General features: G+C 37.4%; 1 protein-coding gene across 1 annotated transcript in view; it reads left to right on the top strand.

Moving 5' to 3' along the window:
• The window catches only part of LOC107722558 (F-box/LRR-repeat protein 7-like), a 36,317-nt gene extending 20,255 nt beyond the window's left edge, over window positions 1–16,062 (top strand). The window contains exons 3-4 of the mRNA XM_016530952.1: window positions 9,930–10,535; window positions 15,003–16,062. Coding sequence (XP_016386438.1) covers window positions 9,930–10,535; window positions 15,003–15,739 — 1,343 coding nt within the window. The 3' untranslated portion in view covers window positions 15,740–16,062. The remainder of the gene's footprint in view (window positions 1–9,929; window positions 10,536–15,002) is intronic.
• The last annotated feature ends 5,839 nt before the right edge of the window (window positions 16,063–21,901 follow it).

The raw sequence follows: 21,901 nt of genomic DNA on the forward strand, positions 1-21,901 counted from the left end.
TAGCAAGTTTCACGATGAATGCGGCTAAAGTTTACCGTCACTCAGAGAGCGGGTCGGAAGAGAGGGGTGGTGCGAGCAGAGCTCATTTGCATGTAAAGCAGCATGCAACAAAACGACTTGCTCTGAAAAGAGCTGTTTTTGACAAGGTAAAAACAGTGTTGTTTTATACTACCATTGAGAAATTTTAACCAAACTATGTTACAGACTTTTCATTAAGACCCTAAAGAATCATATCAACTTGTGGAAAATGGACATCCGATGACCCCTTTAAGGAAAAAAACATCCTTTTCTACATGTATGGAATGGGTCGGTGAAAGACAGATAACTTGTAATATTTCATCCAGACTGACAGGAACTGTAGAAGTACTCCAGTCTTTTTCTGGATTAACAGTATGTTTCCATTTAGCCACGAAATGTGCGGCCCAGTCAGCAGATTAGCTATTTTAGGTTTTGGAGATTAGATCAGCGTAGCACTAATAAGAATCTGTGAATAATGAGCTTTGAGGCCAAATGCTTTGGCTGCTTTTCATGTATAAGGCAGAGGGATCATTTGCGTCCAGTCTGGCATCTGACAGCCTCTGTGAGATTTGGTTGCTTAGTGGGCCAGCCAATCACAATTCAGTATGACTAGTTTCTTAGATTTTACCTAATCTGTTAATCCTCTGCCAAAAGACCCATTTAAAGATGTATTTGTGTAGAAACTTCATCTCCGTGATCTTGTGGAACAACTCACAAAAAAATTTTTCATTTTCTTTGTTTGCACACAGTCTCTTGTATTTAATTTTCTCTGGACGTCATCTGCTAATGTAGAAATTTGTGTGCAGGCAGAATGTACATGTGGTTAATTTGTGTAAGGGGGCCCAGGCCAGGACGAGGGTGATCAGGCTTCAGACTGCTTCTCCAGATCCTCTGCTTTATGCATCACCAGCCAGGCTCTCCAAACTGGGGAGGGGAGCGAATGAGAACAGGGCAGACTGGTTAGGAACATGAAATGCCTTTCCTTCGCCTCCTTTACTGTGGCAAAGCCCTGGTTTGAACACCAGATGTTTGAATATTTCCTTTATGATGTTTTTGATTAAATAAGATGAATCCTGGACCCATTAGGAGGAATATTTCTAGAACAATATTTATGGTGACACGGTTACTTCACTTCTTTTTAATATGATAATTAGAGAGTGAAAACATAAAAGAGATGCGGTGGTTTGACTCCTCAGTATACTGTTATGAATAAACGCACGGAATAAAATAAACAAACAAAATGCAAATTGTATGCTGATGCCAGAAATGAAAATGTTTTTCTGTACCTAACACTTTGATACCTGATACTGCTTTGATACCTGATGGTGAACTTTAAAACAACTTTTGAACTGTGCACATTTTTTTTAACAAGCTGGATAATGCAGAACACATATAAATTGCTTATTAATATACAAGTTAGTGTCAGAACAAAGAGGGATAATGTGAGTGATTAGTCCATGTGCTCATTGGTAGTGCATGAGCACAGCTGCTCTTAAATGCACAAACGCTGCAGAGCCCCAGAATCTCGCATGAGAAGCTCCGAAGGCATTTTAATCAAAACAAGATGCCCCTCTGGAAGCTGGAAGGGGCACAGCTGAGACATATGCAGGACCAGCGTCTGTCAGGAACTGTGGTTAGACTGACAGATGAGCCAAGCGCAAGGAGTGCCAGGTCTGTCAACAACCTCTGAACGACTCAAATGCTGCCGCTGCAGATGGAAAGAACCCTCTCTGCTGTCATGTACCCTAGTACTTACACATTTATGATTATTTCATTTCTTGGCGTGACGTTTGAGCTTAATAGTTCTGACACTTAAGAAAGCAAGTTTTGCTGAATCAAAGTCCAGCAGCGACGGTCTCTGGCCCCCGACACCACAATGTTACAAGTTCCTGGGGTTGCGATGTGAGATCGGATTACTGTCTGCTGCCAGAGGTCACGCTTGGTGTCAAAGTGGAAGAGACACATCTAAAGACATCACATTTAGTTTCTTTTAACTAAAACAATGGTGAGATTGGAGACCTGAGGTCATGAAACTGAACTGCAAGAGTATGAGTATGGGAACTGCATTATTTGAGAAGCTTTTTTATATTAGAGAGCATCTGTGTTTTCTCTCCAAATAAAATCACAAAAGAGCTCCATTCTGAGAGTAACATGTTAATAGCCCTCAATAGAGAGAGTGAACGATATTGGATCCCTTTCAGTTCATTACTTGGAATTTTGATTGAGTTGGCAAGTTTTTCCCCACCCTGGTCAAAAGGTATTTTATTGAATATGATTAACTCTTTCCACACCATTGGCGGAATTTTCCAAGTAGATATAACTGCAGACCGGAGATCTCCAAAATGGGGCGTGAACTCCAAAAGTGGGCAGAACCTCCAAAACGGGGCGGGGTCTCCTCGCGCAAAGACTTTCACCATTGGCTCTTGCTCCAGCCAGTTGTTATTGACTTACATTTCAAAATAAAACTTTATAAATTAAACATTGTTTCTAGTTCATCTAAAATAAAATATGCTAAAATAAGTAAATATTCTCAGTGAGAGCAGAGCCCAAAGCTTGTGCCAGTGGTGTTCGGACTGGAGTTTGAACCTCTGCTTCATGATGTAAACGGGAAGCACAGCGCAGGGGAAAGATTTTACTCTATTTTCCGTGAGAGCAGAGCCCAAAGCTCGTGGCCAGTGGTGTTCGGACTGGAGTTTGAACCCTGCTTAATAATATAAACGTGAATCTCCCGCGAGCTCTCCCGCGAGCCGTCCCAGCATAGCGCAGGGGAAACATTTTACTCTATCGCTTTGTTCTAAGCAGCGGGAGCATCCCGGGGCTCGAAATTCGCAGGGTAGGAGGGGGTAGTGACGCTGGGTGTAACTAAAAAGGTGCGGCTTTCTGTGTTTTCACTGGTGTACGATTGGAGGCGCTATTACGCATCTTCTGAAAGAGTATTCAACGTCTGGGTCGAAACATGGCAAAGAAGGAGCAGAAACAAGTGATCGCGTATGTAAGCAGATGCATATGTAAAATAACGCGATCATCAAACATTGATCATTATACAAATCAAAACTGCTTAACGTTACAGAATGAAATGTCGATCCAGGAAGTGGTATAGGACCGTGCAAGCTTTGGGAGTGTTGATGGAATCGATCTAAGTTATGATCATCGTTCTGAATCTGATCCAGATGTAGTCTTTTACAAAAACCAAGCTTTTTGTTCAAAATGTTTCTTTTTTCATTAAACTTACACACATCCAAGTGTTAAAAAAGATTGTATGAAGCTAGAATAATTTTTTGTTGTTGTTCAAAAGCAGAGGCTCTGTTCTTTGTTTTGACATATTGCATGTTCAGATATTCATCATACAAAGAAATATTCTAGGTGCCATGAAACTTTTGCAAAAATGCTGGCCGTGGCTGGCAACTTTTTTTTTTAAAACCGCTGGTGGGGAAAGAGTTCATATATACACAAACATGCAGTTTGAGGTCTGTTTTTGAAAGAAGTCTGTTATGCTCACAAAAGCTGCATTTATTTGTTTTATGTTATGTTTTTTTTGTTTTATTATGTTTTTTTTTACAAAAATGTCATTTATTTCTGTAGAGGGAAAGCCAAATCTTCAGCAGCCATAACTCCAGTCTTCAGTCTTATGTGATTCTTCAGAAATCATTCTGACCCTTTCATCTTACTGACACCAAATATAATTTTATATATTAAAATTATATTATTTTAAATAACATTTTAATATTGACATATTTTATCATATATTGTAAAATATATGATCTATATAAGACCTATAAACATTTTTAAACTTTTCTGAAACTTTTGTTAAATTTAAATTAATTCTGCTTCCTGTTTGCTACCGCAATTCGAAAGCAGAAATTGGAAATTAAAAGACATCCTCAGTTCAGTACTGAATAGGACACACTCCTTCTTGCAACTGTATATAAATTGAACAAACATGATTTCACTACATCTTGTATCCAGACATTCATAATTAAAACACACACACACACACTTTACATGGTAGCGATGACAGTATTGCTATGAAATGTACTTGGATTGGGGCTTTTCTCATCAATAAGAACAAAATTGAAAAACTGGAGTGGACAGATCACAGGATGCTTTGAACTGGGTGGAGAAATTGCTGTTGCTCCCCTCACATACTCTGCTATTAGGTAGCCTTTTTTGCAAGAAGTGGGGTAGAAAGAAAATAGCTTTTGGGTTTTTCAATGTAATGTAGATGTGATGGATTATATAACAACATATTTGCAACTTTGATTGATGTGGCATTTGCAGCTCTGAAATCTGCACTGCGTGTTTAACGCAACTGCCGGAGCCGAATTTTTCGTTTTGGCTTGAGGTGATTTCCCTGATAGTGGCCTGTGTGGAGCTGTGCAGTCATCTGTGCATGAGTAAACAACAGGAGCGAGTGGGTCTGACCTCCTGTTCACCTCCACTCCAGACCCTTTGGAGTCTGCTCAAAACATAGAAGCTGGCCCTAACTCCAAACATCTCATTTTCATCCTTCAAAAGGTTGAAGATTTCGACCGAGATTATGGTTAAAGGGTCCTGTTTTAAGATAAGCACCAATCTGCATTAGGCATATTTGCAAGCGATTACCCCTGGAACACTCCTAAGATGAAACACGACTTTTGTTGTCAAATTTGTAAGCGTGATTCCCTCCAACCCCTCTGTTTCTGGCTGTTTTTTCCATTTGGTGTTTTCAAAAAGAGTTAGTTCTGTGAGAACATAGCATATCCTTGAGATCAGATTTGATTATTCAGAAGCAGACTATGAAGTATGTATGAATAAAAGTTCAACAGCAGGAAGCTTTTGTAACAGGAACAACTAATCAATCCCAGAGCTGACAGCTGTGCTATTAACAATGCTTGTACGGGCCACATGAGCAGCGCCGTCTCGGATTATAGAGGTGTGCAGGAAAACATTCCCGCTTGACATTGTTCAGAGGTCAGTGAGTGACGGGATGCTGAACGGCTGGAGGAGTGACGAGTCTGAGAGTTCCCAGCAGGCTTTGCTTAAGTGAGCTACAGGGTAAAATGGCATTCCTCACATTCTCGTCTGTCATTTTTTGGTCTGTGTGTTTAAAGGTCTTTACCTACACCTATCTTAATGCCAGGCGATGAGAAGACTAGACAGCTCAACCTGATATCGGACATTTGCTCTCAATCTTTTGGGGAAATCAATTGCATGCTTTGTGGTAGAGCTTTGGAAGAGTTTTGTTGAATGGGTCACAAAAATGCTGTGTTTGGTTAATGTTTGGAAATTGCTTGTGCTATTTGAATGTTGCAGCTCAAACTTGAATTCCTGATGATTCAGATTCTTTATTAGGGCCCGTAATAGAGATAGAGATGGGGGGGTTTGGACATTCAGTGACAGTGTCAATGTGGTCCAGTGTAGACCCCACTCACTTTCATTGTATGGATGAGAAGAGTTTAGAACGACACAAGGGTGAATAAATGACAAATGTTTCATTTTTGAGTGAACTATCTCTTTAAACATCTTGTGACTGGTATATATATTTAATAATTGAAATTAAATATCAAAATCATCAGACTAAGCAATTTTATGTACCATTTCATAAATAATAATTGCTGTTAATTGTGTTCATAGTCTGTTTGATTACGTCTTTAATTGATTTTTCCGTACATTTCTGCCATATGTACATTTACTGACATAGTCACCACTGATAAGCTACTACTAAATATATTGTAGAAACATATATTGTACAACTGCTTTGCAACGATTTGTATTGTAAAAGGCGCTATACAAATGTACACGAATTGAATTGAATTGAATTGAATAAGTAAAGGCTCAACACTTATACCGTGTCTACACCGGACGCGAGTGCGGCGCAACGTGACAAAATACAATAGATCCCATTAAAATCAGTGATGCTGTTTACACTGGATGTGTTGCGGCATGACACGACAAATCCACAACAGTAAACGGATACCTCATTCTATTTATGATGTACTGACACAAAGTTCAAATGATTTCCAATGGTCGCTTGTCGCGTCCAGTGTAAACAGAATTTAGCTGTTGCGGCACAATGCGAGGTGACAACTGTCACATCTGGTGTACACACAGTGTTCTTCCAGCTCCCTGGTATTTTTGATTCAAGATTTGAAAGAAATGCTGGGAAGGTAAACTGCATTACTTGGGTTGCAAACCTGATTTAAAACAGGCCTATTTAAACAGGGTTTTTTTTACTTTGAAACATTGGAGGCTTTGTTTTTGCCTGTATTTTTTTTTTTTTTACTTTTGTCAGACCAGGCATTTGTCAGTGGATTAAAAGGCTAGTTGGCATCTTGTCTCTGGAGTAGTTTTATGTCTGAGACCCTCATTACACCTGCCTTGAATACCAATCCACAGTCTATTATGCACTAATCATGGACTTCACCTCTCTGCTAAAAAGAGGAAAGAGGCAACCCCTGAACAATTCAAACAAACGGCACAGAGGCATTTCACATTTTTCAAGGTTCAACTTCCAATGATTTGTAGGAAAAACCATTTAAGTTGTATATTGACATTAATGACGTTTTAGTTTAGCTTCAAGTTTCATGTTTTCACCTCATTTTCATTAGATTGCAACCAGAACAGGCATGGAACAGTCTTAAAATAAATGCAATAATGAGATACACTTCGTGGCTTGAGGTAATTATGGCTCCTGTGGCATTATATGTGGTTTTGGGTTAAATTTGGCACTTTAAACCAGAAGTTTTGGGGGATTTAGAAGAAAATAACTGGAGCAAATAAAACTTGGAGGCTAAAAGGGAGAGTTCTAGAAACTCGTGGATTCTTTAAGACCAAACAATATATATATATTCAAGAAGGATCGTAAGAAGCTGTCTGAAAATGAAGCACCAGAAGCGGGTTTCTCCATATGTTTTTGGTCATTGGATTGGTGTCGAGGTTTCACAGATGAACCATTGATTTAAAACTAATGGAGGATTAGTAGATTTTTAATCCTGTTCTTAGCAGCCTGACACACTTTAGTATCAGCGCGACTGCTCTCCAGCCCTCAGTCCACAGAGCTTTAAGCTGCTGAAATCCCATTGTGTGCTTGAGTAATGCATTATTATGAATGTGTGAAACAGACACTGGCATCCTGATTGCAGTTGCTGCTTTACTGTTTATTAAATCTGTCGAAGAAAAAAAAATTATGTATTTGAGTGTATAAACTGTTAACTCAGGAAATTTTCTTTAAGCCTCCTGTTGAGTTCTGACAATAAGCAACTTTACACTTCTACCATTTAGCAAGATGAATTGAGCAAGACGTGCCTTGGCGGTTAAAACCCACGAACAATTTTCAGACATGCACTCTATTATTAATTTCACACATTTATGTCAAGCAACTACAAGTTCACTTGTAGTCTTCAACTGATAAGACAGCAGTATAGTCCAGGAGAAAAAAACAGTTCGGTAAGCTAATACTTTAGCTGATCAACCAGCTTGGACCAGCTAATGACCATAAATTAAACCATGTCAAATCAGCTACTGGTTTAAGCTGGATTTTCCAGCAGGGTTGCAATTACTGCTTTGAAAATGACCAGTACAACTCCTCTTACATTTTGTTCAATTAGAGGCTGATGTTTTGTATTAGCTATGCAAGGGAATAGCGTCTCCTCATGGCAGTGTAATTCAGCTGGTAGTGAGGGCAGTAATCTAGCGTGTGAGTCAGGGCTCAGTGCCAGCCTGCAAGGCCATTTCCAATTCTTCGTCTCTAGTGGTGACATTAAAACGTAATTGACTTCTGCTTCTTCTGCCAACTGTAGTGGCTCCCCATAACATTAAGGAACTTTGGCTGCTCAGAGTACTAAGTTTGTGAATGTGGTGGCTGTAGCCCTTCAATCCAAGCTAAATGTCTCACTCTCTATATTCCCTTCTGGCACTTTGAGTTGTATGGGGGTTTTGTCCTTACTGCTTTTTTTCTTAGAGGATTTTGTATTTACTTTTTTATTAAAGATAGAGCATAACCGGTCCTAAAGAAAATCTCTTTTTTTTTTTTTAATACCAAAATGAAATAATGAGAGATAATACTGATATGTACTGAAATACTAAAACACCGCTACTTAATGTAGAGTGTAAAATAAAGAGCGTGACCGGTGTAGTCTGATTCCCGAATGAATGACATTTATGAACCGGTTCTTTTGAACGAATTACAAACATTCAACACTGTCAGTATAGTGCGATTCCAGAACATATTACTTTAAAGAGCGGTTCTTTTTAAGAAATGAGAAACATGCAGCACAATTATAGTCCTGACCCTGAACGAATGATTGTAATGAGTTTTGTAATGAATCAATCACACACATCTTAGAACTGACCGTGAGATTAGCTGGTTCCCAGCTAACAGGGAACATTATGAGAACATTCTGGCAAGGTTCTCTCAAAATTATGTACAAACATTATTCCAGTAATTTAAATAGAACATTCATTTAAAACGATCTTTAATAATGTTCTTAAAACATTAGAACAAAAACATTATTTATACATGGTTCATGGAATGTTTTGGGATGGAATGTTTTTTTTTTTTTCTGAAATGTTTTAGTTAGGGTTACATTCACCTAACATTTTTAAACGTTACTACTTGTTTCAGAATATTTAGAGAACATTAAAAAGTGACATTCCCATAAACTTTACAAAATTATAAAATGGAATATTCTCTTAACATTCACATAAAAACAAAACAAAAAACACACTTTTTGAAAGAAATTGAAATATTCAGAAACATTCAGAAATATGCTTATTCATAACTTAATGTGAACGTTAGTGAAACATTCTTGGAACATATTTTTGTTAGATGGGTTGTTCATATTACATATAGCTACCTAAAGATAAACATTATGCATTTTTCCAGTCGTATTTTGAAAATGAATGAAATATGTGTAATATAGTATAGTAAAGGCCAAGTATTTTAGAAATTCAGGCTGTGACTGAAAAAAGACTGAAAAGTCTGTGTAACACAGCTTTGGCAAGAATTGATTTCAATTGACTTATTATTGAAATGATGTTTTCTAGAATAGAATAGAATATAAATTGGCTATGGATTCACACTTTTTTCCTAATATTTAATCAGAATTGAAATTTCCCTTTTTCTTTGTTGATCAATGGGCTTGAACACCTCGTGATGTTATGGAGATGTGATCTTCACAGAGGCAGTGCTTGAAGACTGATCCATCAGTGTGCCAGCTTGTTGGCTCTCATATTCTCATCTATGGAAGCATATCCCTCATATATGGGATATGATCACGCGCTGCTGTTTCCCATTACTCAACACAGCACACTGTGAAACTGTAGGAGACTAAAACATCTGTCAAAGGGAACAATGGGGTCATAATGCCCATAAATGAGTGGAAATAACAGACTTATGGCTTGAGTTCTGCTGAACAATACATATTGCGGTTAAGCAGCTTGCAGTTTAATCAAATGGAATAATAAAAACTGGGTAACCCTTGATCCTCATCCAGTCATTACTGCCCTGATGGTTCAGGAAGGACTAAATGAGGCCTGATACATTATATGTGGGGGTTCAGTGATATTAGGCATGGATCGGACCAGGAGGAAATTCACGGGAGATTAGTATGTGAATATGGTTTTTGCAGGCCGTGTGTACACGCTAGATCTCAACAAGCCTGCCAGAATAATTTTTCTTAAAGCTATGAAACACTTTCTACCTCAGTCATCATTGTGGAATGGAGCCAAGGGCATCGCTTGTGCAGAAAGACAATGCATTAACTGAGGAAATTATTTGGAAAGGAAAGACTGCGATTTGTTTACATTATTTCAACAACTTGTCTGTGTTACATAATGCTGTTCTCAGAATGGTTTGAGTGCAATATCATAGTGTGTTATTGTCTTTCTCTCTATTCCTTTCCTGTCTGTTTTTCTATTTCCCCTCTTCCCAGACTCGGACCTTAGCATGCGAACAGTGAGTACGCCAAGTCCGGCTCTGATTTTGCCACCTCGTTCATCTCCAGGCGTGCTTAATGGCTCCTCCACGTCTTCCTCCACGTTCGGCACGGAAACCATTGCCATGGTCCACACGCCGCCCACTTCCCTCACCCATCCGCAAAGGAGTCTGCGACAGCCGAGGGACCAGCAGGCGGCGCCCATCGACTTCCTTCCTGACCATGCTTTCCTGCAGATCTTCACCCATTTGCCCACCAACCAGCTGTGTCGGTGCGCCCGTGTTTGCCGCCGCTGGTACAACTTGGCCTGGGACCCGCACTTATGGAGGACTATTCGTCTGACGGGAGACGTGCTACATGTGGACCGTGCGCTTCGGGTTCTCACTCGCAGACTGTGCCAGGACACCCCCAATGTGTGTCTCACCCTGGAGACGGTGGTGGTCAGCGGCTGTCGGAGGTTGACCGATCGAGGACTGTACACGGTGGCACAGTGCAGCCCAGAACTGCGTCGCTTAGAGGTGGCTGGCTGTTACAACGTGTCCAATGAGGCCGTGTTTGAGGTGGTGTCACGCTGCCCCAACCTGGAACACCTGGATGTTTCAGGTAATTCATCTTGGGTGATAATGTTTGGTTGTGTTATTAGTATTTATCTGTTCTAAACAGTCGCTGCCCACATTGAACACAATACCTCAGTTTCAGCCAATCAAAAGGTATTTAATGATTAATTTACAGTTGTAGTAGGATTTTGGACCGATGAGATTTCTCAATGGGAGGGGTTATCCAGCTACAAAACAGAAAGGAAACAACCATCAAAATAGTTAGATTCACATGAAAGACATTGTGGTCGTTACATTTGGCTTGGTTAGGACACAGTGTAAAAGTCATGATAATAGTGATGAACTTAATTATTGGAAATAATCTGTGTTGATAATATACGGTCTTGGGGAGTAACTTGTTACATGTAAAGGAATTACGTAATTTAATTACAAAATAAATGTTCCTGTAATCTGTTACAGTTACTGAGAAAAATGTGTAATTAAATTGCAGTTACTTATGAAAATGTTAATGATTATAAAGGGGGTTACATCTGAGTATTTTCAGACACATACAGATTTGATTGATTTCTTACCAAAATTGCATTGACTGCTCTAAAATAATAGACACCAATGTTTCAGGAGTTTAGGACACAGAATAGGACACATGCTTATTTGATAACTGTTTTATTTCCTATTTGGGCCTGTGTATATGCATTATTTTTTAAATTAACTGTTTTTTTCCCCCAAGGCATTGTTAGATGCCAGTGATTCCTGTCGTAGCTGTGCAAAGATTTGATTTCAAAAACAGTATCATAGCTTATAAACTATAGTTTGTTATGATTTTAAATCTGTATTTTACCTCAGAACGACCTCAAAGTAAAAAGAGGTGCTAAAGTCTGATTTTGTGGTGGCTGTGCTTTAAAATTAAATTATAATCTTAATTCAAGTGATGAAGGATTATGAAAGTCTGACAGTAATCAGTGTTGAGTACTACTGTAAGGTTAACCCTCCCTGCTTTAAATGTTTGAGAATGGTTAACAGTTTAGAAAATTGTAGAAAAAAATGTAGAAATTAGAATTTTGAAAAGTAATCAAATCAGTTACACTACTTATTACATTTTAAATAGGGCAACTTGTAATCTGTAACCTACATTTTCAAAGTAACCTTCCCAACACTGATAATACATTTTTAACTAACCATTTATTGAACCATTTACAAATTGACAAATTTTGGTTTCTGAAAGTCTCTTGAATTTCAGTGGTCTTATGGTCTTGGCAGCCAATAATTCACTGCACATATCAAATTGTGGTTGGCACAGACTCTGTTTATCTTCATTGCAAGTGAACCCGGATTTAATCTAGACTGGGTTGTTTCTTTTACCTTGTGACCACTAAAAACAATTCACTCAGAAATTGCTAGTATATTTCACAATTAATAACAAAGAGCAGCACCACATTGAATTAGACATGGATTTTTTTAAGTAGAAATTATATATTTTTAATTGTACTCCAGTAATCTTTCATTTACAACTTTGAAAACTCTTTTTTTTTCAGTGTAGTTTTGTTCATGTTTTCAAGGATGAGAAACTATAGATGAATTTTATAATTTTCATTCATCTCAATTTGTATTTTCCCCAGCGGTTCACTACCAGAACAGACCTGTGAACCACCGGTTTAACATTTGGCATAAAAAGCAGAAATAATGAAGTATTTGAGTCTGTACTAACACAGTTATATTCAATTTGACATTCTCAACAAAACATGTCAGTAATGTAGCTGTGTTGGTCTACAAACTCTCCGAAAACACAGAAGGATTTTTAGTCAGCTGTATAAATGACTTCCTGACTCAGAGCCAAACAGCCTGTGCTTCACCTGCTTTGTTGTCCAGCACAGAAGACAGTCAAGTCTTTTTTTTTTCTCTCTCACAGAGATTATTCTGAAATATCCAGGACTTCCTCTTGGAAAAACTGGAAAAGGTATTAATAGCTCTGGCATTCTGTCTGCGCTCTCTATACTTCCCAAAAGAAACATAAGCCCAAGCAGAACCAGGACCTCTGACTTTAAGGTGCTTAGGGAAAATCTGCTACCCTAATTTAGAGAATCAATGACCAACTGTCTTTTGTATCAAATTAATTGCTTTAAAGGTAGACTATTTAATGTGCATATAACTCTAAATAGCTTTTATATTAATATTTGTCCACTTGTCCAGTATATATTATAGTATAGTATATTTATATAGCTTTCTCTGTTCATGTTTTTAATGACTTTTCCTGGCAACCTTTTATCCGTTTTTCTTTTCAATTTTCTTAGAAGCATTATATTTCACAAATTCACAGATGACCATATAGGCCTAGAAGTTTACAATTTAGGACTTAGTGAATGAGTATGTCAGAAAATAATACTCCTTCTCCTCATGTCCTCAAGTCCCTTCCCTGGTGTTTTATTTCCAACTTCCTGCGCTGCACTTCCTGTTGGAGCATGTTGTTTTTCCTGTGTGAGTGCAGGGGTCCGGCTGGGGTCCCTCTGCCGTTGGACTGGAGCGCTGCATTCTCCTAAAGGAGACGCGGGGAGATCCCATCCCCCACCCCTCCTGATATAACTCATTTCAGATGTCTCTCCAAGGTTTAGATCAAACCCTTCGCTGCCGTTTTCATGTTCTTCAGATATTCTGCAATAACCTTCAGCTTTAGTTCTACTGTAAAGGCTTTTGTTTGTCTGATGTTGGTGTTTCATAAGTTAAATCAGATGACAGAGGTGAAGAGCAGATACATTTCTCAGATGGCGTGTTTCACATCAAGACTTTATTCTGTGATTTCTGTAAAAACAGATCTAAAAGCAAACATTTGGTATTTCTTTTCATGTGCATCTGACAGCATGAAAAAGTCTTTAGTCTTTTGGGAATAAAAATGATCATACACATGGTTCTGAAGAAATGTTTTGGGACTTTTCTTTTTCATAATGGTCAAAACAGTCCCTATAATTTATCTTCAAAGACTTAGTTTAAAGCTGAAATGTGTCATTCTTGTTAAAATACTTTCTCCTGTGTCAACTTAATATGCAGAGACAATTATACAGTAAGTAAAAAAAAAAAAGACTTTTGAAGAAAAAGGTATTATCCAAGAGTGCATCTGGTTCACAAAGAAGAAGAAATAAGAAAAAACTAAGGGTGCTCCAAAAAGGCTAAAAAATATCTCATATTATGTCCTTATGAGAGCATACTTCCGTATCCAAGTAGATTTAGATATTAAAAAAAAAAAAAAAACATTATTAGAGGGGCTACATCTTTTTAGATATTTTAAATATATTTTTTAATATTTTAATATAATTGATATAAAAAATGTTTTTGATTATATTGAAATCTATGTGAGTGCCTGGATGTGAAAGTATGCAAGGAGATATAAACTAAAGTATTTTTTTTTAAAAGCATGTATATTAATATGTTAATTCTAAAGCTTATATTTGTTGTATATTATATTTACAGTATATTCATTTAAATTGTAGGGGAATTTACAGTTAAAACCCAAGGAGCAGGTGTGTTGAATGAAGACCAGGAGTCAGAGATGCAATCAATTGAAGAAAAATTTACTGAAGAAAATAACTTGCCGTTTCAGGCAGAAGTCAGCTTCAATACTCGCAATGGAGTTCGTAGGCCGCTCTGCGTACATCTTAACAACACCAATAATTATACTCTAACAGAGGTTGCTAACTGCATCAATGCATAGGTAAGCAAGATTCTGATGAACCTATAGATAAAGACAGAGATCTGAGGTCAGACGCAATAGGTCTCTCCAGAGACGTGTATCTGATACCCTGGACATCAGGGTGATGGCAAATGACGGTTTCCTCCTAGGGCTGTCTCCGCATCTAGCTGCAAAGACAAACTCACACACACATACGCAGAGAACACTTATGTGTACTTCAAGGTTGCTGGGCTCTGCCCTGAATCTGATCCAATATGGTTCACTACACACACACAATGAGAGCAGCTTCTTAGAAAGTAAAAAGGCAGACTAAAGCCATATTCAACTTATTTTCTAACATGCATAAATGTAACTTTGATTAATAATTATTCAAGAAGAAACAAATATATATATTATGAAGGTCACGATGTCTCCAGGATTCCACTCCTTCAAAACAATAAATGTTTTAAATCTATATTAACATTTATTATAATATAATTACTTAAGAGTAATCCATTAAACATTGTAGACAGACCTAACTGAAGTAAATTACAATTTTATAATATAAAAATATATTATCATAATATTATATAATCTTTTATTTATATTTATAAATATAATTACATAAATAATATAATATATAGTAACTATATATTAACTGTATAAAAATACAATTGATATTTATCATTATTTGTGCTATTTAATTTGTTGATGCTAGAAGCACAGAAACTACACACTTTATCTTTAAACAACAAAACAAAGTTTTGGAAAATTTTCAAATCAGGTTCTGAATTGTACATATTGTGTGTGCAGTTTAAATGTATTTTTCTATAATTCTGTCTTTGTACTCTGTAGGGTGCTCTAAGGTGACCTGCATCAGCCTGACACGGGACGTGTCCTTCAAACTCTCCCCTCTTCATGGGCAGCAGATCTCCATCCGCTATCTTGACATGACTGACTGTTTTGCTCTGGAAGACGAAGGCCTGCACACCATTGCCGCCCACTGCACTCAGCTCACCCACCTCTACCTGCGGCGCTGTATGCGCCTGACCGATGAGGGCCTGCGCTTCTTAGTCATCTACTGCCCGTCCGTGCGGGAGCTCAGCGTCAGCGACTGCCGCTTCATCAGTGACTTTGGCCTGCGGGAGATCGCCAAACTAGAGGGCCGCCTGCGCTACCTCAGCATAGCGCACTGCAGCCGCATCACAGACGTGGGCGTGCGCTACATAGCCAAATACTGCAAAAGACTGCGGTACCTGAACGCTCGTGGCTGCGAGGGGCTGACAGACCACGGCATCGAGCACCTTGCCAAGAACTGCCTCAAGCTCAAGTCCCTGGACATCGGGAAGTGCCCACTGGTGTCGGACGCCGGCCTGGAGCAACTTGCACTAAACTCGTTCAACCTGAAGAGACTGAGTCTGAAGTCGTGCGAGAGCATCACGGGCCGCGGGCTGCAGGTGGTGGCAGCCAACTGCTTCGACCTTCAGCTGCTGAATGTACAGGACTGTGACGTGCCACTGGAGGCGCTGCGCTTTGTTAAGCGTCATTGTAAACGCTGCGTCATTGAACACACCAATCCAGCCTTTTTCTGAGAGCTGCACGCATGGGATTGTGTGGATGGATTTGAGAAGACCTCAAATCTGTTTTGACCCGGGCCGGTGACGTCTCTGCTAGACAACACAGCGGAGATTTGCACTGCTGCACCTCTGTATTTAATGTGCATGGTTGGGAGAAATCTGAACTTTTTTTTTATCCATTTATTTATATTTTTATTCACTTATATATTTTTGATTACTCTTCTTGTCTATGTCAGATTGTATTACGTGTAACATGTAAATTTCATCATGAATGCAATTTGTTGGCGCGTAGAGGATTACATGATGTGAAGTTTACCAGAAATGAAACTAGACATATTTTGCAGCAGTCCACAGTTCGCTTTTTGTTGTTGTTGTTATTTACATTTGATATCTCTGTTATGAATGTTTTGCTTTGTTTCATCATGTAAGCCTTGTAATAGCTTGGTTTCTATCTTGGTTTCATTGCCCAGAAATATTACCAAACAGTGCCATTTTGCTGTGACGTTCACCTTTGTAATGGTCAATAATGCTTTTTCAGGTGTTTAACAAATGGAAGACCACAGTGGAATAAAGAGGTCTAAGCCATATTAAACAAAATCATAATGTCTGCTTTTAATTAGCTAACCTGCATTAGCCAGTGTTCTGTCGATTTGTGCAGCCCTGTCAGATTTAGCTACCTCCCATTAACACAGTAGGTAGTACAATTCGACAACGAAAATGCTACATGTCAAATTATGGTTTATTAACATCTACCCTACCCTAAACCTACCCCTTACAGTAATGCAAATACAGTAATTATTGTTGTTCCGCGTGAGACAAAGAACGCAATATTGATGTGCGCATGTGCAGTAAACCCTGGTATGACAATCTGAGGGGTAGGATAAAATGTCAGGACACCTGGTCTAGGACTGAAAAAAAAAAAAATACGGCAAAATATGCAATTACATTGGTTGTCAACCTGTGGGCTGCAGCCCCCTTAAGGACCAGGGAAGTACTGCAAGATGCTTTTGATTAGTGTTTTTTCTTCTACTGCAAATAAGATATATTAGTCAAAATAAAATAGCATACTTGTTTTTTTTATAAATTGTTATATTGTCATATTATATTAATATAGTATGTGGGCTGCAGAATATTTTGCACTTGGGTAAAAAGATAACCCTGGACTCAAAGAATATCCGTTTTTTTTTTTAGGAGAACAGGAATCTCCTAATTAATTACCTTAGGCATTGTGTGATTTTTATTTTCAGGCAGTATGCATCATTTATTATGAAACATTTCAAACAAAGCTGTTTTGACAGTTACTTTGGATTAATCTGTTTTAGCTATCATTTAGTCGCTAACCGACACCTTGGTCAATTGCCACAGAACACAGCTAGCTGGCTAGGCAGTTGTGATAAAATAAAGGGAAATGTAATCAGATTAATCTGAGCCTGACTCTATTTCCCAGTGATAAAACAGCAGAGAACAGCAGCACAGTCCAGTGTAATATTACATCCCAGAGCAGCAGCGCAGGCCAGGCTAACAGACAATATACAGCTGATTAACATCACAGCAGTTCAGAACAGTTTCCCAAACTGTTAGGGAAATCCCCAAATATGAACATTTTAGTGTCTTCTGCAGGAAATTAGTATGTTTTGTATGGAAAAATGGTGTCACTGTGTTTGCATCCTTGTGGAGTGAAATACATGTTCAGAATTCTAAACAGTTAATGACAATGGATTGCAGAGTTTGATACAGAGTTATTTAAAGGACAATAATTTTTTTACATAATCATTGTTTTTCAGAACATCTTACATTACAATGTCAAACACAACAGGTCCTGCACAGACCAGCAGACCTTATCAAATAACATCTGACTAAATCAACTCAAAAATTCAAATTCAAAAATTTTATTTTGCATTACACACATAAAAAAACACAGACCTGCCTATTTTCTGAAACTGCTGTCTGTGGTTCTGCAGGATTCAAACTTCCCATCTGAGAATCTGGCCTGAAACTGCTGTCACGAATGGAAAGGTGACCAGATTTTTAAGATGGAAACATTTCTTGATAATAATAATAATAATAATAAATTATTACAACAAATTTTAAGCTCATTTTGAGCAAAAAGTATGTCCTTTCTGCAAATGTAACTATTGCAAGTGTAATTGTTTAGTTGATCATTATATATTTAATTAATTTTTATTATTCATATTGGGAGTTTCACCCACGTGGTATAGTTAAGACACGTGTAGTCCCTGCGTCATGATGGTGGAAATTGAACGTTTAAAATTGTGTTAAAAAGTTAACAGTATTACTTTGACTAACATAAATAGTTAGTATGAATACCTTGAAAACGATAATGGTGTCTCTTTTAATAATTGATGATACTAGTGCTCTGCTCTGGTAGAGGTTATATTCTTCATGGCGGCACGCAACCAAAGGTCACCATATGGCAGCATGCAGTTCTGCAGAACTAACTTCCAGGTAATATAATTATTAAAACAAAATTAACTATAGTGAGAAAAATAACTTTATTGTTATTATCGTGAAATAAAAGTACTCATAATGTAAAATTATATTTGGTCTTATCCAGGGCCGTTCTTAGCTGACACGGGGCGAGGTAGGGAGCGGGGCCACCCTCGGTCCGTTCGCGATCGCGTTCCCCCTAAGGACGGCCCTGGTCATATCGTTTACAACTAAACAACAGCATAATGACCTCAAAAGAAGTCAAACGATGGTGATTTATTTTCTCACAAGAGAAATTTTTCACCATCGGAATTTTACTAAGTTAATGAGGGCAATAATAAATCTGACTTTATCCTTTTCGCTAATGTTAGTAAGTTAGTAAGTAGCCTACTTCAATGTTGCAAACATACGCAAACGCAGCGTTCACATTAATAACCTTAAATTGCAGTTTTGTTTGGATTAATAAAAACAATTTTAAGTTCAATGTTCTGTCATGTGTTATGCAGTAACTTTTATGGATATGCAGATTGGACGCAGGGGCGCAACTGCACATTTGCAGAGGGGTATGCAAGATCAGTGTCGGCGCCCCCTGTATTCTAGTAGCCTCTGACACTAATTTCCGCCTCTAGTAAAAATGAAAAAATCCAGACATTCTTTAAAGTACATTTTACTTAGTGTTCTCATTTTTTATAAAAATGTGCAAAAATATGAATAACTTTTGAGGCAAATGAATTATATATATATATATATATATATATAATTCATTTGCCTCAAAAGTTATTCATATTTTTGCACATTTTTATAAAAAATGAGAACACTAAGTAAAATGTACTTTAAAGAATGTCTGGATTTTTTCATTTTTACTAGAGATAATTCATGGAAAATTGGCCATCTATTAAAATGAATGTCATGATTCCCACTATGATCATTAGATGACAGCAGAGGATCATTTATTGTCTCATTTACCATTTCCACTTTGTAATATAGTTATTTTCACATGTTTTGCTAATGGATTTATATTTAGACATAAAAAATATAGCATTTAAAAATCTCCTTTTTGTCAAAATTCAGCATTGTTTTGTATTGAAGTATGGAGTAGCAAGAGTTTTCAACTCATCGGATCTGCTTGAATCACACAGATGGCCTATTTTGAATTCAAAACGGCAATTTTCGGTGAAAGGTGGCTAGTTTGTATTGCTTACCATCTTCTCAGTTTCTCTCAAATGTAAATCAAATGCACATTCACAAACATGTGTTTTTTTTGTTTGTTTGTTTTTTGTTTTTTTGAGCAATTGAGATATTCATAAATTACCTGATATTTGCCCTCTTCGGCAGTGGCCAGGATTGTTTTCATAGGGGTGGCCAGGAAGGAGCCAGCAACCAGTCTGTGGTGGCAAAGAAATCTTCGTTATTTCAATATAGAAATTTAGCTTATTTGACTATACTGGACTGTTTTAGTGCCTACATCACAACTGAATACAGTTAATTTGTACGTAATTGTAATTGAGAATTTGTGAAGTTGTGAATTAGATCAGGTAATTGAGTGAATATGACAATTTTTCTATTATTTTTGTATTACCAGGTATTTTAATAAAAGGGCTCACTCTGCTCAGTCAGCTTGGTTCTGGGTCTCAGCACCCCAAAAGCTTGTTCTCCATCATTGCACAGGCCTACTCATGGATGAGACATGCAGATAGGCCTAGTAGTTCAAAGTTTAGCCAACATTCACTAATTTTTATATAATCAATGAACTCTGAAAAAGCAAACAGTCAATGTTTAACACTGTTAGTTGTCTAAATGAATTCATTGCAACAGTTTTGTCAAACCTAAATCGAGCTCCTATTAACCTAAATAAAAAAAGTTCTCCATCTGCAATAATGTGAAAAAGGGCGGAAGCACATAAATGCCAGAATGTAAAATTAGGTTATTTTATGCATTTAAATATAATTTCATTTTCGTACTTCACAAATTACAAAGTACAACTGCTCTGTGCTCACATTTAGCTTACTTGTGCATTTTTAATTAGGCTACAAAAAAAATACATAGGCTATCATCTTGCGCCCTATTGTGATCTCGAATTGCAGAATATTTCAGTACATGCATTTGAGAGACGTTTAAATGTGATGCGTGTATACATGCATGCACAGTTTTGCAGCTTTAATCGCAATTTTGGTAATTTCATGACTTAACTGACGATGTAGTTTCTTGTGCGGGTTATTTATGATGATAGAGCGTGCGCCCCATATTCGCGTACAGTTGAAGAGCGTGCGCCGTGAGCACGGTAAAACAGGACAGGGGGGAGTTTATTTTACTGACATAACAACATCTCATCAGACCGCAGTTCACTGTTGTTCTATTGAAGCTCATTTGGCACCTGTACCTTTTGACACGCGCCTGGTGCTGAGGGCAAGTTGAAGTGCGTCTGAAAAGTCTCCCGTTTGCTGTGGTCGTACGGCGGTTCCGCGTCTTAATAAGTTTATAATAAATACATTTTTGAACTCATTAAAAATGCTAAAAACCGTTCAATAAAAATGTTTCATTACATTATTTTTAACAACTAAGCTTTTGATTATTTATAACGTTTTATTACATAAGATTTTCACATAATGATTTCGGCAAAATGGCGCCCCCCTATATACTGCATACTCCGTTTTTGCGCCACTGATTGGACGTCCAGGAAACTACACAGAGAGATTTTTTTTTTATTATTATGCTTCCATTTACAACAAACAAGGTACATGAACACATCACATAATCTAACAACACGTGAACAGCCTTAGGTTGAGCATAACCAGTGACAAACAAGATCACAATAAACCAATAATAAAGAAGAAAAGAAAAGAAAAATAAATAAATAAATAGAACAAATAAAACTAACCAAAAGGGGCTTTTTACATTAGTTTATACATGCCCCAAAAACGAAATCAATTTGAGAGCTTTCTTGTTTTTAACCAATTCTAAAGATTTGCACAAAATTTTAACCTCATTCATCCACTGGTTAAAGTTGGGTTTAGATTTAAACCATCTACATTTATGAATGAAAAACTTTCCAAGACAAAGCAAGAAATTAATAACAAAATCCAACTCTTTGTTTTCCAGACAAATACCAAACCTACTTAACTTCATCGTAAGGAGTGGGAGTTCAACCTCTCTAGACTGTAGCCAGTTCTGTACATCTCTCCAAAAAAAGTTGCACCAAATCACAACAAAAGAAAACATGCTCTAGATTTTCAATATTCGTTTCACAAAAAACACAATTATTCACATCCAAATTAAATTTCAGTCTTAAAAATTCATTGGTAGGTTGCCCCAAATCACAACAAAAGAAAACATGCTCTAGATTTTCAATATTCGTTTCACAAAAAACACAATTATCCACATCCAAATTAAATTTCAGTCTTAAAAATTAATTGGTAGGATAAATCTCATTTGAAATTTTGAAGTTCACCTCCTTAACTTTAGGAGGAGGAGGAAAAGATATATAGCTGTTCCTAATTGTTTTAATTTCCATAATATCAAAATCTTTGAGCATGTATTCCCTTCTAATAGGGTATCTACACAGAGAGATAAATGACAAATATCGACATGCTAGACCAGACAAATGAAACAAGACATTTACTGGTGTGAGGTTTGGGCGCCACCTGCTGTTTTGACCTGTTAAATTCACAGAAAAGTTTAAAGCGTAGAAAATGTATATATTATGAACACAAATACATAGCATGATAAGTG

This window comes from Sinocyclocheilus rhinocerous, unplaced genomic scaffold, assembly GCF_001515625.1.
Source record: "Sinocyclocheilus rhinocerous isolate Xijiao unplaced genomic scaffold, SAMN03320098_v1.1 scaffold541, whole genome shotgun sequence".
Lineage (NCBI taxonomy): Eukaryota > Metazoa > Chordata > Actinopteri > Cypriniformes > Cyprinidae > Sinocyclocheilus > Sinocyclocheilus rhinocerous.